Source organism: Homalodisca vitripennis, chromosome 7, assembly GCF_021130785.1.
Source record: "Homalodisca vitripennis isolate AUS2020 chromosome 7, UT_GWSS_2.1, whole genome shotgun sequence".
Lineage (NCBI taxonomy): Eukaryota > Metazoa > Arthropoda > Insecta > Hemiptera > Cicadellidae > Homalodisca > Homalodisca vitripennis.
Window position 1 is genome coordinate 81235666 of NC_060213.1, and position 17665 is coordinate 81253330.

The following is a 17665-nucleotide window of genomic DNA, read 5'->3' on the forward strand; positions in this document are numbered from 1 at the left end:
TTCATGTCGCATCTGTTCATTCTCTTCTCTGTCCTATCTGAATAATGGCCATGATGGTTCTAGGTCTGTACATACTGCTAAGCTCACTAGAGACAAACAATGTGACTATTTCATTAGTAGTTTAGGTGTCTGTAAATTTGTACTACCATCAATACGAGTATAGACTACAATTAATTTTGAGGAACTGCTAAGTTTGGCATTGTCCCAACAGACTACAGTCGCTACTTTGTTTGCAACAAAACAATGTTTCATGTCGCATCTGTTCATTCTCTTCTCTGTCTTCTCTGAATAATGGTCATGATGGTTCTAACGGTTTGTATATACTGCTAAGGTCATTAAATAGTTAGAGACAAACAACGCGACTGTTTCATTAGCAACTTTCATTAGCTGGCGGGGCAGGTGTTTGTAAATTGCCCTGCCATCAATACGAGTGTACACCTCAACTTTGACGCAACTGCTAAGTTTAGTATTGTTCCAACACACCACAGTCGCTGCCTTGTTTGCAACCAACAATGTTTCATGTCGTGTCTGTTCATTGTCTGTCCTACTGAGTAATTGCTTTGCCAAGTAATATAGAAATGTTGTCTTTAGATTTTTTTAATTTCACTTTAGTTTAACAAAAAAACAATTGAAGTGATTCCTGCCTTTGGTGTGGATTTCCTTACGAAGTACATTACTAGCCATTATAATTTTGGTTGAAAATAGGAGCAATTCTATCGTTATACAATACTTTGAATTCACCCTTGGAACTATTATTTCTTGTATCTCTTTCAATACTTGTTGTATAGATTGTAACTGTTAGCTGTTACCTTACATACATGTTACCGTATGGTCATCACTACGATATTAATGTCAAAGTTAAGTATAGCATATAACAGATTTTAGATTACCGAGGTAACAATAAAATAATATTACACCCACTAAAAGAGACTAGTGACAGAGAGGATTAATTTAATGTCACTCTCATTTCATGCAATGTACATGGCAGAGGGTTTCACCTAGCTCCGATCCTATGGGTTTCCAGTGGGTCGACCGATGTCCATCGGTAGGGGAGTTTCCCTCCACAACACTCACTGGCATCGGCGTAGGACGAGTGGGTCAAAAAGAAGTCAATTGTCTCGGGCCACCAACAGAAACTCCAAAAAAACTAACGGGGGACAAAATGGAGATCGAAACTATTCCCTCACTTTACCGCTCACAGTCATGCCATGCGGCGAGAAATTCAAACGCAGTCTCCTAAGGAGCAACGAGACCCACACTTTGTTGAGTGACCGCTTACGTTAGGTCATAACGAGACATGTACTAAACCGGCACTATCGGGTACAGCGTCCAACCCACGATCTTTGGATAGACAGACGTCACGCTGTATCAACCAACCAATTGGGAGACAATTTCTCCTGACGTCCTGATTGAAGGTACAACTCATACTAGTTTATTGATTTTATTGCCAAGGGTATAAATACGAAAAAAACTATTCTAATTAATTCAACTAAAAAGTTCTTTGATCAGACATAATTGTAAATATTATACAAGATTATACTACACATTGGCTTCTTAACATGAATTGGTTCACTAGATGTAATGTTTTGCGTCGATTCCTCAAACACTCAACAATATAGCCTGTTCACTGCTACCTGCGGTAAACTTCAATTTACAACTATGGTCATTTTAGCTTTGCTCTTCCATAATAGCTGATTTTCCATTGCTATTTGGGTCTTCTACAGGGCTCAGTAGCCACGCTGAAGGGAAACAAACCGCCGGAGATGCTGGAGTCGACAGGGATGGAAGGTCGCATGGTGCTTCACACGTGTGACCCAGAGTGTGACTCGCACGGCTGTTACGGCAAAGGTCCCACCCAGTGTGTCGCCTGCAAACACTTCAGGCTGGACAAGTGAGTCATTTCGTTTATCTCACGTCAATAGGTAACCCTTAATGGTGAAATAAATAAAACATTGAAGCGAACTTATTTTTTGGTATGCAGCTCTCTCTTCGAAGGAATTTAAAGTTTGTGTCTCCCATTTTCACCCAAACTGGTCTAGTGTTCAACTGTACGTTTTAAACAAATGTACTGTTGTATTTTCTTTCTAAATTATTCACTGTATTCATGGTGAACAAAATTTACGATTAAATTATTCATTGAACTACCTTGTAGTGCACATTGAACACTTTCATGAAGTGCAGTGTAACCTATATGTCCTTACGTTTTCTTGTAGCCATCTTGTTTCTGCCGTGACGATCACCATTTGCTATTGGCCCCTTGTCAGTCGTAGGTGGTTGGTCTACGAATGCAAATGTATTGTGACCTGTATTCTGTAGTACAGTTTTAATAATTAGTATTGAATTTAGTTTTTTATTAAGTGATGTTTTAGAGTTAGTGAAGTTGATACACAACATGGAGGTTGTGATTCCTGACTTAGGCGTGTCACAGCGCTCTGGTACGATTTTTTTATTTTAACCTAGTTTGTAATTATGTGTTAGGTTAGTTATTTACCTGAATAAGAGATCAGATTGCCGATCTGGAAACGTAGTGTTACTGATTTTTGTTTCACTGAACGATGGCAAATGTCCGGAAAAATCCTGTTCCCCTCATATGACCTTAGTTTCATTTAATGTACTTTAGTTCAGATATTTCTACAAGGTTCACAGAATATTGTTCACGTTTCTGTGCTGTCATTCCAGCACCTGTGTGAGTCGGTGTCCACCCCGCAGTTTTCCCAACCAAGGTGCCGTTTGCTGGCCGTGCCACGAGAGTTGTGAGACTTGCGCCGGTGCTGGACAGGATTCTTGTCTTACATGTGCCCCGGCCCACCTCCGCGTCACCGACCTCGCCGTCTGTCTCCGCCAGTGTCCCGAGGGCTACATTGAGAGTAAGTCCTACTCAATTTTGAAATAATTTATTCTTATTGATAACATGAACTTCAGGATTTCTTCTAATTCTCTGATAATTTTACAGACAGTGACGAAGGTACTTGCATCCCTTGTGAGGCGAACTGCGCCAGCTGCCAGGATCGCCCTGACCATTGTACAGCCTGTGACCACCACCTCGTCATGTTCGAGAACAAGTGCTATGCAGCCTGTCCCATGTACACATTTGAGACTGATGACTACCGGTAAGTGAATTGATACACAGTATAAAGGTGATGGTTTTTAGAGTGTTTATTTATATAACATGTTCACTATTACACTGTACTTTCTACAGTTGCATGCCATGCCATTCGTCCTGCGAGACCTGCAGTGGGCCCGGCGAATCCGAGTGTATCACCTGTCGCTCCGGCCGCATGTCGCTGGGCAACTCCTGCTACTCCGTCTGCCCTGACGGCTACTACACGGACAAGAAGAGGAAGGAGTGCATGCACTGCCCCACAGGGTGCGCTACCTGCAACTCGGCCACCTGTCTCACATGTGAAGTCGGTTTCACACTCAACAAGAAGGGCAAGTGTGTTCGCGAGGGTAGCTCCCAGTGTTCACCGGGTAAGTTGGAACTGACACCGTTACTGTTTTATGGGCCTTTGCAACCTATTAACTAGGCGATAGTATAACATGTTAATTTATCAATTCAACTAACCGGTTTGCTCGCTTCTGCGACAGATCAATTCTTCTCCGGCTCTCGGTGCGAGGCCTGTCACCCGTCCTGTGACAGTTGCCACGGCGCCGCCGCCAACCACTGTCTCAGCTGTTCCGGCCAGTTGTTGCTGGAGGAGGCTACCTGTGTGGGTACATGCTCCCAGGGACACTACCCCGAGCAGTCCCAGTGTGTGCGGTGTCTTCATCAGTGCAGCCAGTGTGTCAGCCGCATCAACTGTACAGCGTGCCGGGCAGGGCTCCAGCTCCAGAGCGGCGAGTGCAGAGCCACTTGTGCGCAAGGGTGAGTTTTTACATCCTTAATTCTAGTAGTTGTCAAGTGTACTGTAGTTTTTCCAGAGTCTTTAGAGCCCTAAGGAATTGGCGACCCTCTCGCCCCGACGCTCATACGCGCAGCCCGGCCTTCGCTTTTGTTTCGATGACTCACATACTAGGCTTTAGTCTGAAAATTGCAAATTTTCTTATTCTTTTTATTAGTATCGTATTCTTGTAATATTTTAAGACCCCTTTATTTCTAATATACATCAGAAATGCCGTAGTTAATTTGTGTTTGGACTCTATTTTCATTACATAAATTGCCGATTTCAGTAATTACATATACATTAACCTAACATTAAAATGGTAATCAATATTAGCTTCACAGACTAAGGCCTCTATCACGAGTATGTGAGTCATCATCTCAGAGGCGGCAGGTAGGCCAGGCTGCGCGTTCGCATATAGTGTCGCCTTGTAATCCTCTAGGGCTCTTGAAATAGTAGGCGATCTATAGACAGTAGTAGTTCAATATTTTACAAATTGCGTCGGTTGCTTGTTGGCAGGTACTACAGCGATGTGGGAGTGTGTGCCAAGTGCTACCTGAGCTGCAAGACGTGCTCGGGCCCCCGAAGAGACCAGTGCGTTTCGTGTCCCTTAGGCTGGCAGTTGGCCGGTGGCGAGTGTCACCCCGAGTGTCCAGAAGGGTTCTTCATGAGCAGTTTCGGCTGCCAGAAGTGCCACCATTATTGTCGCACCTGTAAAGGTAGGTAATATTTGGTAATATCCTACAAATCTTTGTTCGCCCATTATTGTGTATAAAGATTGTAATGTGTTATAAATAAACCGCTCGCAAAGAAATCTGCGCAGAAGCAAATATCTGAGTAGCCGCGCACTGGAGGGCCCACTTCAGTGATGAGGAGTGAGGCAAGCATCTCCTCGCCTATCCAAGTGTTTCAGTCCAAGTGTTTAAATATTAATTGAACAGACTAATGTAGCCATAGACGTATCCAGGGAGTTTGTTTTTAGGTGCGAGATTAGCCGCGCAGTGGCAGTGGCCAGATCAGGGATTAGAGTGAGCGGGCGAGTGCCGGCCAGTGGTGGGGATACTAGGAGAGAGGGCGGCATTACAGCGGCGGAAGGGTGTTTATCCCACCCTGCGTGAACTAAAACCGCCCAGTGTCTTTTTGTAAAAGATTTTATTATAGTATAGTTATTCTCTTAGACTGGTATTGGATACTGTTAGACATATAATACAACATATAAAAATTTCGCTATTATAAACCAGTCTTAGTCAATAGCTTCAGAGGGTACTAAAATGAAACATTTGATTCCTTATGGAACGGTAACATAAAATCAAATAAATTGTTGTATTATTTTTGTTTGAAATAAATGTGATTGAGAGTGATATTTAATATTAATGTTGTTATTCAAAACTTCGTGTGTATAATGTTTGTTTTATAAAGCAGACTGTATTCGGGCCATTTGTTAGCTCAATGCTGCAACGTCGATTACTAGTGTTTCAGTTAAATAAAAGTGTAGTGTAGAGGAATAAGAAATATGCTTTTTAAGAGAGAAGAAGCAGATTATAAGTTACGTGGTCTGTTCCAGACACTACACATTACGAGTACATTTTACACACCTTCACTATATCTTCCGTATATCTGCCACAATAATTTTCTTGAGTCCATTCAACCTCTGCGTGTTTATTGAAACTTTGCTATAAAATGTAACTTATTCGTCGTAATGTAGTAACAATTTATATTTATAATAATATATGGTATAGTTTCACTACGTGTGTATGACTACATTTTGTCATCTGCAAGTTTTATAGTATACAATGGGCTATTTTTCTAGTTGTGTTTATAGTATTAAATTTATAGAAAAAGTAATAATAGTTGAACAAAATATATGAAATATTAGATTTCTGTAAATGATCTGAAATGTAAGTATTTAATGATTTATTGGTAGCTTCTTATTCAACTTATTTGTAATGCTGCTAAGCAGCTGAAATATGTTATATTCAACTATATCCATCCAATTCTAACCTTTCACCACCTGTTTTTAACATGAACCTTCTCATCTAATCCAACCGATGCTAGGAGTTGAGAAGAATCTTTTCAACGCCATGAACACTAAAGAAAACGACGGGGAAAAGGCTATAAGTCATTGGGGTCTGATCCTGCCTCTGCACAGCTCCTGCATCCCTAGTAGTCATCTCATTACACTTTCTTAAGTTTGCATGGCTACCTTGGAGAACTCTCTCCATATGGAGATAAAACACACCAAGACCTCTTGTTCTTAGAGACTACCAGAGAAAAATTACTTGTCTCAGCTTTGTACTATTGAGACAGATCCAGCAAGTATCAGTGATTAGCCATCTATTATGTCATCCTTGAAATCGTATATCCTAGTTATTATTGGGATGATAAATAAAAACCATATAACTTGACACAGGTGAAGGACCCTTGGAGTGCACGTCCTGCCCGCCCCACTACATGTTGGACGGTGGTCTGTGTATGGAGTGTCTCAGCTCCCAGTACTACGATCCACCCACCCAGCTTTGTAAACCCTGCAACGCCGCCTGCCGCTCCTGCAGTGGTCCCGGACCGTTTCAGCTGTACTGCTTGCACTTATCCCCTGCATCTGGACACGCTCAACAACCAGTGTGTCCCATGCTGCACGCAAACAAACACACACGACTGCTGCTCCTGTGATAAAGACACGGGTATGGTCGATCACTCTATTTATATATTTTGGTAGTGTATTTAATTTCAATAAAAATTGAATCACAAAAAGTACTAACTCCGCCGGGACTCAACTCCGGATCTCTTACTTGCCGGGCGAATATACCACCATTATAGCACAGTGCCCTTACTTTTTACGATTAAATTATTTTATATTTGGTCGTATCTGTCACATATGCGTTTAAATAACTAAACTAACATATGATCGGAAGACCAAATACGTGTCAAACGACTTTTATTTATATCAATTAAATTTTTATAAATGGCAATTGCCGAATTTAATTTCAATCAACATTAAATCACGTTAGTATATTTACGTATATTGACATCTCTTGCTTGTCCCTAGTAGCTTTATTCACAAATATGATGTTGTCATTGGAATTGATCTCGCAAATTTTGATGGTAATTGAACGTCCCTATGTTGGAACAAAATGTCTTTACAAGGGCCTTAAAACAATCACACACACACACGTACACACACACCATTATTCACACACCCTAATTACACAATATACATTTCAGTGCCCTTGAAACATAAATTATCAGAATTTTTCTATTTCAAATACAATTTACATCACTATAATTCATTTAATTACAATTGTGTATTGTACGTCATGTTTGAAGGTGAGTGTCACAACTCGTCCCCAGCTGGAAAGCGGAGGATCACTTCAGAGCAAGCGGAGCGGGCGAATGCTGACGAGATCGAAGCCCAGAGATTACAGGCGGCTCAGCGTTTCTCCGCGTTCGTGCCGATCACCGCGGTGGCAGTCAGTGTTTGTGTGGCCGGCGTCATTGTTTTCACACTGGTTTTCGTCATTCTTCAGGTTTGTATTAGTTGTGTCTTTACATTGCAAGTGGCTTTGTAATGACTCAAGTGGAAACATCAGAGGTAAATTCAACTATGCACATCTTTTTTAATGTACTATTTTACGTTTTTCAGCTGAGATCTCAACAAAGTCAACGGCGAGGCTATAGCAAGGTCCCTGTCCACCGGTACACCTCCTCGCCCCCAGAACTGCCGTCGGAGTCCCTAAGTGACGACGAAGTGCTATTCACAAAGACGTAACAAACACTCCATGACCGGTCCGTTGCTTATTCTTTTCTCTGAACGAACGCTGTCAAAAATCGGCGGTTTACTTCATGACAGAAATATTTTAATTCTATTAGAGTGTTAATAAAGGACATATTCTATATTTTCCTATAGCTTTCTATGTTTTACATATAAAGCAGTGTTCTAGATTATGATACTCTTTTTGTGATGAGACAAGATCTTTACCATGACAGTTTATAATACTTACTTATGTTTCGAGCACGGTGCAAACTAGAATTAGGATGACTTTTTTTATTCTGCATTTTGAGAAGTGAGCTGTGTGTTAAAGTGGTCCTTTCTTGAATTGAATATAACGCTAACAATATTAAATTTACGATTACATTTATAATTTTTAGTGTGTGTGACAAATTGTTTAACCAGTATACGGTTAAGAAATATTAAATATTTCATAGTTACAAATGTGTTGTGGTTTCATCCGAACTTGGTGTTTTATTACAAATATTGTACTGAATTTTTAAAAGATTCAAATAAATAAATTGTCTGTACGTTTGTTTTTATACAATGGTCACTGCAATAGATGTAAATAAGAAACGGGCACTGAATGTACATACATATTTAGACTTTTTGAATATTTGTATTGAGTGTAGGTGATTAACTGGTAAAATACCCGAGCTTTGTGGCAATTACATTTCACCATTGAATTTAAAACTTTTTACTCTTGAAATGTTTTATACATAATTATTAGTGATCGTCAACGAACGAGCTATTATTACGTGTTTGTAAAACGTCGTTGTTTTGCTGTCTATACTAAATACTGTACTGGCTGGCTCTCTATGGAAAAGAATAAGCAACTGTGTATTGTCTCATCATCTTATATTGTGATCTGTGTATTACCTGTATCTCACGTTCAGTTAGGGATTGTCTCCCAAACAAGTGCCTGTAAGAGAGGTCCTGACAAGGATGTCCTCGGGGAGCTCCTTTCTTGCATAAAGAACAAGAATTTTATTTAGATTAGTTAGATACATTTCAAAACTAACTTTACGTGATAACCGCTGCTTATCAAAATAAGCGTAAGTGGGAATATTCCATGATTATATCAAAGTCGAATTCCTATTTTAGATGTATATTTTTTAATTAAATCATAGTATCCTTGTATTTTGTATTGTTTAACATTTATACTATTTTTTCTTTCCCGTATATGGGTTGCTTGTATTGTAAATAAATTTACTTTTGTATATTTTGTCTATTCCATACATACGTTGCAGACCCTTTATTCTGTTTTAAGGGATCGCTTACTGTGTAAATTATAAAATTTTATTTTGTTGTAATTGTACAAAACAAGATAAGATAAATTTTAGAAAGAAATAAATCGAATGTTTATGAATACAAATTGTGTGTTAATACCAAACCTCCATTATACTTTTAAGACAAATCATATAGTCTTTGTGGATACATTTAGGTACGTCAACAAAATATAACATGGACAAAATAAGAAACAGTTTCTAATTTGTGTAAATTATCTTAGATTTAACAATTAAAGTGGTTTTTAAACAATAAAATCCTTACAAATGAGAGATTGCCAGCAGGGCCCATGCAGTGAGTATAGGTCAGGTTAAATATAATTTTAAAATTATTGATTAAAAATAACATTGATATGAGAGAATAGACTTTTGATGACGAAAACGTACGTCATATTGAGGCTTTGAAACTGGTTATTGTTTGCAGAATATCATATGTTTTTATGAAACAAAGTCACAGTAAAGATTTTGTCCCTCAATAATTTCTTTTGAGTGTCTTTAAATCAACTCTGGCCTCGTAGTATTTCTTTTGTATGAACCCCCGATGCCCGATAATTTTCACCTAGATAAGACGTCTACTATGCCGTAGCGGGTCAGGATTAAGTTTGTCATTACTTAACAACACTATTCAATCAACTATGGCCTCGCGGTATTTCTTTTGTATGAACCCCGATGCCCGATAATTTTCACCCAGATAAGACGTCTACTATGCCGTAGCGGGTCAGGATTAAGTTTGTCATTACTTAACAACACTATTCAATCAACTATGGCCTCGCGGTATTTCTTTTGTATGAACCCCGATGCCCGATAATTTTCACCCAGATAAGACGTCTACTATGCCGTAGCGGGTCAGGATTAAGTTTGTCATTACTTAACAACACTATTCAATCAACTATGGCCTCGCGGTATTTCTTTTGTATGAACCCCCCATGCCCGATGATTTTCATCCAGATAAAAAGTCTACTACGCCGTGTAGCGGTTCAGGATTAAGTTTGTCATTACGTAATAACACTATTCAATCAACTATGGCCTCGCGGTATTTCTTTTGTATGAACCCCCCATGCCCGATGATGTTCATCCAGATAAAAAGTCTACTACGCCGTGTAGCGGTTCAGGATTAAGTTTGTCATTACGTAATAACACTATTCAATCAACTCTGGCCTCGCGGTATTTCTTTTGTATGAACCCCGATGCCCGATAATTTTCACCCAGATAAGACGTCTACTATGCCGTAGCGGGTCAGGATTAAGTTTGTCATTACTTAACAACACTATTCAATCATCTATGGCCTCGCGGTATTTCTTTTGTATGAACCCCGATGCCCGATAATTTTCACCCAGATAAGACGTCTACTATGCCGTAGCGGGTCAGGATTAAGTTTGTCATTACTTAACAACACTATTCAATCAACTATGGCCTCGCGGTATTTCTTTTGTATGAACCCCCCATGCCCGATGATGTTCATCCAGATAAAAAGTCTACTACGCCGTGTAGCGGTTCAGGATTAAGTTTGTCATTACGTAATAACACTATTCAATCAACTCTGGCCTCGCGGTATTTCTTTAGTGTAAACCCCCGACGATGTTCACCCAGATAAGAAGGCTAAAATGCCGTTTAGCGGTTTGGGATTATGTTTGCCAAAATGGAATTGTGCTATTGAGCATCGTATTTTGCAAGAATGTAGGAAATATTAAATATATTTGAACTGTAGCAGAGCAGAAGGATTGAGGTCTAAGAAATGTTAAACATTGAAGGTGAATGCTCTAAAGTATTTCGGCATAAAAGGATTTGTCTCCACGACCCTTGTATTATTAGTTCGTATACTTTTGGTCCTAGAGTAAAGAACTTTTTAAGATTTGAGTCCATATTTTTCAATAACCATCAGTGACAGTAAATTACAAAAGTAAATAAACCAAAAATACCAAATGAAGGCTAGAAAAATCTGGGTGTTCGCTTAAATAAAATCTTTGATTTCTAAAGGCTTTGCACAATACAAATTTTCATTGGAAAAATGTAAAATTATCATCAGTTGCAATGAACAAGGAATAAACTGTAGGAATGAACATTTCAACACCTCTATGGAACTATTGGTATGAATATCTCAATATTTGGGATTAGTCCTACAATCCGAGTTTGTACCACTGCCTGTATGATAACAAGGCCGATTGCATCTAAATCAGGAAAAAAATTAAGATCAAATAATGTCATTTTACTTTAATTGGAGCCTAGTGCATTTTTCTAGCCCCCAAAATAGTTGACTAACCTAAACTTAATCCGTGCAACATATTTAAATGTTTCTAACATGAATTATTATGTTGGAACTGGAAGAATTAAGTGGAAGTGTCAGTGTTTTGTACTAACAATGAAAGAAAGAGAACACCCTGACCCAAGACAGCGAATTCGACTTTATAAAGTGGGATAATTATCGCCTAAAGGCCTAATAATATGCTTTATGAGTTTTCGTATAAAAAGAATATGATATTTCTGTTTAAAATACTTTGACTGATCGTGGGATCTATAGATAAGAGATATGTCGATCATTTTACACAGCTCGAGGGGGCAAGAGTGCAGTATAGCGTAGATCACTTATTCATATCTAATCATTTGACAAGGTCAAGTAATATAGTGAATGGCAGGCTGGAATAGCTCAGAGCAGTGATCTGAGATTGTTAGAGCAAATGATTAAACCTTTTGTTTGGGCATGTGAAATTCATTCAGTAAAGTGCTATTTGTAACTTTTATTACAAGTTATTTAGTTAAAATTCATGTTTATGGAAATTGTTTAGCTTCACTATGTATATTATAAAAGGGAAATTTAGTGAAGATGTTTGGTTGTTTGATACCTAATCACACAAAACATAGTGGACAGATTTGGACAAAATTTGGCTCGTAGAATACTTAGATACAAGAATTAAACTTTGCTATACCTTTATTCCCAAATAAAACCCACAATTAGTGTTGAAAGTAACTTAAAGAAATATATTGACTACATATAAAAAAATTAAGACAGAACGCAACTTACCACGCAGTGTTGCAAAACTTTCTTTGTATTTGCATGAATAAATTTTGTGTGGTTATATTTGGTATACAGGTTTTCCAGAAAATGGTGTCAAACACTTTTGTGGCTATAGTGCCCATCACTTCAAACAAAAAAGTCCCCTAAACATAGATCGAGAACCTGTTTTTTAGCTGCTAATCACCATTTTGTATTTGACAAACAAAAATATCTCTAGAACTATCAAAACTATATGTATTAAACTGTACACATATCTAGGAATAAAGAAGAAGTGGTAATAAAATAATAATGGTGAAGTAACTATCATATTAAATGTTGCATGTTGACAATTTTTAAATTCCAATTACCATAAAACCAGTATTGTTTTAAAACAATTACAAGATATCAAATATTTCAAAATTTGTATTGTACAATTTTAACAGCATTTTTTTCAACAAAATCTGTCAACCCATAAGCGAGCACAAACACATTAAAAGCATGCTTTCACAAAACATGTCTGTTGAAAGTTGGTCATGATTTTTGCTCCTGACTTAAAAATATTTTGTATAACAGCTGGTGGGCGAAGGGAGATTTTGAGATGAATTGAGTTCTTATTCTATATCAAGAGTAAAGAGCAAACTCTAATTTGTTGTTGGAAATGTAATTAATTTGAACTATAAGTGCTCCTAAGAGCCACTTGAAATTATGCTTAACATCTGGTCCTCTTAACACTGAAAAATGTGTACCAGATACAATGTAATATATATGCCTACTTCAGTTTCAAAAATATCATAGGATCCCATTGTAGCCTACATCATAAATCATAAGTGTTACTGTTGGTGCTATTCATGGAATCCATCAAAAACATAGAATGTTGCAGCTAAGTTCTTCTGTAAGTATGTGGCACTTTTCTTTTTCCTCACTTTTATCTTCAAAAGATATACGGTAACTTGTGAATGTCAAGTTAAAGTATAGTGACAAGGAAATACTGAACCATTAACCAAGTTAGTTTTGTTTCATCAGAATTTTGGGTTTAGTATATAAAACACCCAAAATTGCCTTTGCTTTTAGGTAAAATTTCAAGGACGTGTATGAGCTCTCTTCTTTACAGGAAGTATAAGTTATTTTAAATAAGTTATTATAAGTATGTTGAGTGTGTAACAGGTGGCAAATAAAATTTGCAACTATAAATGTCAGATTTGAAGCTATACAGTATAATTATAAATAATGAAAGGGATAGAAGAACTTAAAATAATTTATTAAAAAACTGATTATAACTCAACAAACAGAATACTCCCCTAATTTGTTTTTTCATCGTTATAGGAAACAAATAATAAAACACTCCATGTAAAGAATTGGAACACTAATACATAATTTTCTTAATATTTAGGTGTTAAATAAACTAAGACAAAGGTAAATAAAGCATCACACATTTATGAATAATTTCATCTTATAATTTTTTCCATTGTTATATGTTAAAAAATAAAACACTGTGTTTAAAGGATTGGAACACTACTACATCCTGTTCTTTAAATTTAGGTGTTAAAAAACTAAGACACAAGTTAAAGTATACATTATAAACTAATTGATAATTTATTGTATGATTTCAAATATATACAAAAACAGGTGTTTCAAAAATTATATTGACAAACCTGAACCTGCTGTTATTTATATTATTTTACATAGGCCTTAAATGGGTTTATTCTACATTTTATTATGTTATTTTGTTTAATTTAATTAAATTCCTCCAAATTAATGAAATCCTTCGACCAGCATTTAAAGGGAGTTGCAATAGATTTCTTTTTCAATAGATAAATATATCAATGAATCGTAGTTTAAATATACATATAACTATCTCTAAAACCCGCTAAAATTTTAAAAATAAATCTTTTATATTCACCAATTTATTACTAACTGCCCTTCCACAACTATTGCTCATCACACTTCGTGTATGACACAGTTGGAGACACGAAGCTGAACACAACTGTTGGTCAAGCTGTTCCATTAGCGAGGCTCATTAAGTGTACAAGTTTCCAGTGTTGTGCACACCATTTGTTTAACTGACATCCCTCACACAGACACCTGGTGTAGCCATTGTAATACATATAACTACTCACAGCAACCATGTATCTTACGTACTACTTACTTGGGATCAAATCTTTAATAAAGTGACTATACTAAGTGTTTGTCTATTTTGTGTGTGCAGAGTAATCAATGTTTGAGAACGATTTCAATTAAATGAGCCATTAAAATTTAACTGTTAATCAAGATTTTTTTTACCAATGTTAAAGTAGAAGTGTGTAACGGAAAATCCATTACAAATAAACTCTTTAATTTACATAATAGAACATTTTTAATCAATGAGATATTAAAAAAAATATAAGTTTCTAACAGTAAAATAAAAAGAATGAATTAATAAACGACATTGCTTACTCCAGAGTGCAGCAAAGAAGGTCGTTGAGGGCGAAGCCTTATATACTTCGTTGCTAAATTGTTCTGCCGCTAGACAGACACAGAACTTGGCTCAGTGACCTTCTCAATGTTTTAATGGAGGCGCTCCAAAAAGATGAGATCTGCTTATAATCTGACGCTATATTAACAAGTAGCGTGAAAATATACCTATGTTTTGGTAAAGAAACCCTTTTCTGTACGCCCGAAAAAAGGTAATTAATTTACTATTAAATATTTTCATACAGAAATGCTACTATTTTTCTTTTTATAATATATTTTATCATGTATTTACAAACTGTTAGTTATATATATATATATATAAAACTAAAATTAAATTTTCAAATTTGTTACAAATACACAGTTGTATGTACTCCGATATAAATCAATTATTAATTAATCTATATATATATATATATATATATATATATAAATGAAACTGTTCGTGTGTAACAGCATCACTCACAAACGGCTGGACGGATTCGCCTAATTTTTTTTTTTTAATTTGTTCGTCTTGATCTGTAGAAGGTTATAGGATACTTTTTATCCCTTTCCCGATTCAGGATTCCGCCCCACTGGTTACAGAAATACCCGTAAGAAATGCATTGCAGCAAACATATGTTATTAAGTGAAAGAGTCTTTTCAAATTTTTAATCAGCTGTTCTTTGTAAACATATATAATGCGACAAAAAATATATTTATATATAAATTTCTTTACACTTATAGTTTTAAAGCATAGAGTAAGCTTAAGAGAAACGACAAATTTTGTTTAAACTGTTTCTGCAATCATAATATATAAAAATGAATGTTTGTGTGTTTGTCCTTTATAGACTCAGAAACTATTGGACCGATCACTATGAAAATTTGTATTTTTCTATGTAGAAGGTTTATACGCAATGCCCATTGATGTAACTAACCACCAGGCTGTACTGCAAGATATAAAAGTTATCAAAGCGCCTGCACATTATAAACTGCAATTACAACACAGTAGTTACGTATATTAAAATATCCAAACACTATTTGAAGGCAAAGAAATATACGGGCAAAGCTTAAGAGACGCGTGCGAAGCCGCGGGAAACAGCTAGTATTAAACAAATGAGTAAATAAATAATCAGACTGACTATTACTTATTTGTTTTAACAAGTATTAACAAAAGTACAAATTTGGCATAAGCAGAAATGTTATATGATAAAGGCCATTTGGTGAGTGGTCATCGTATATTTATGTCTTGTATTGTTGTAATAGTAATATGCAATAAAGGACAAAACGTAAGGTTTTTAGGAAGCAACTATTAAATAAATTATATTTTAATTAGATAGCGTACAGGTAAATGAATTGTTAAAACATGAGCTCCTTCTCATCATTTTACAGTACAATTAACAATTCACAAATATTTAAAAATCGGCAGTTACATTGCACGAAATTTTAAAAGTACTGTAGTTTCGAATTTCTTAGCTTTTATAGTGAAATCACTAAGATGTAATATGATATTTTCGATCAGAATTAGATATATATGAACTGTAGATATTATTTCAGTGTTCATAGTTGTAAAAACCGGAGATTAAACGAATTTGCGACTGACTTGTATTAGGTTTTGCAAGCTCAGAATCATTAGTGGTTTAAATTAGATATATTTCCAACGCTTCACAGAAGCTTCTACTTCCTGCTCTTGTAATCTACTTCCGGTCTGAAAGATTACCGTTGCCATAGCTGAGTTTGGTTTGTTTTCCTAGTGAAGGAAATATACGGGAGACTGATAATTTTACTACGGTGATTCATTTTTGTTTATAAGACCATTATACGAAGCTTTACAAAAATAATACATATTTTCTCTACATTATCATTACAAACATAAATTCTATAACATCAGACTTAATATAAGGTTTCAAAAATAAGCATACGATCATTTATAGTTATGAGTATCAGTAAATGAACCGAAGTTAATTTTAATAACATTATATAAATTTCTAATATTTTCAACAAAGTAATATATAGGTAATGTTTTATAAAGTACAAACTTTTCTTAGTATTATGAAAAAACTTTATGTTTTGAAAAAAATACATAGATAATTATAACATATTACAATTTTAGAATGCAGAGAAAATGTATATGTCAAATAGGAATGTGAAGACGAGTTAGACTTCATTAAATTTACCAATAATAATTGCTGATAATTATTTACTAAAATTTAACGTTCTAATTCTTTACTAGGTTAGTATAATTCAGTAACACTTATTCAGCATGCAAAAGATCTACTTGTGGAATATGATAATCCATAAGAAGGGTTTATAACAAAGTTTAAGTCAGCGCAATGAGATCGTGTTTGCCAGGAGTCAGGCGATATGGCAACAGCGACGACGCACTGTGCCACTATTGGCCGGACTCCAATGGTCTTCTTTGCTGCTCTCGGGTATAGTTCATTGCCACTGTGTCATTGCGTACTATTCAACTTACAGTAAAAAATATTGTATAAGGCCGGCAGTATTCTTCAAAATATTAAATTGTAACAAGAAATTCCTAACAATTACTATAAACCCTTTGTAGTTATTTTATAGTAACAACTCAAAAATTACAAAAACAAGCAGTAACATGTGTTAATAATCAACAATGTATTCACAGTTAACATATAACTGGTAACGTTGCAAAAATATAAATCCCGTATTCAAAATGTAATTTATATAGGCCTAATATAATTCTTTTATTTAAAGTAGAACAAATATTTTCCAAAATAAAAATAAATAGAACATTTTAATATCAAATACTAAGATTCTGGCCGCTAAACACATATCAATTCAATATCCTCAGACACGAATGAATATTACTCTAAAACCACAAGGAGAAAATTTAAAATTAAAATTGATTTTTAATATCTAAATTCCGGATATATTGAATACAATAAATTATATTGTAAAATCTTGAATCTATTCTGTACCATTGATTATTTAATCTTAAAACACTAGTATTCGCTTATTATTTCATATTGTTAAGTTGAAGAACAAAAAAAAATTGTTTAAATTAGTTTTAACATCATACGAAGATTTTACGTAAATGATACTTACTCATTATGATCGAAGTAATTATTCATCGTAATCTTATTATATCATTCCTTAAGCCATGTACTCTAAATTTAAATTCCAGCCACCAGCTAATCGTAACTAACAGCAGGAAATGGAATGGACGGTTCCAAAAATATATATAAACAATGTATACTATCATACAAAAGCATTGAGAAATCATCTATATGACACAGCATATCATTACGATGGTGGTATACAATATAAGACTCTAGAC

At 35.6% G+C, this 17665-nt stretch overlaps 1 protein-coding gene across 1 annotated transcript in view; it reads left to right on the plus strand.

The window, feature by feature from the left end:
• The window catches only part of LOC124365993 (furin-like protease 2), a 305992-nt gene extending 296970 nt beyond the window's left edge, over positions 1 to 9022 (plus strand). The window contains 10 exon segments of the mRNA XM_046822165.1: positions 1725 to 1891; positions 2680 to 2867; positions 2954 to 3110; positions 3200 to 3471; positions 3589 to 3865; positions 4401 to 4600; positions 6292 to 6446; positions 6448 to 6562; positions 7206 to 7405; positions 7522 to 9022. Of these exon segments, the coding sequence (XP_046678121.1) occupies positions 1725 to 1891; positions 2680 to 2867; positions 2954 to 3110; positions 3200 to 3471; positions 3589 to 3865; positions 4401 to 4600; positions 6292 to 6446; positions 6448 to 6562; positions 7206 to 7405; positions 7522 to 7647 (1857 nt within the window). The 3' untranslated portion in view covers positions 7648 to 9022.
• Positions 9023 to 17665: the final 8643 nt, after the last annotated feature.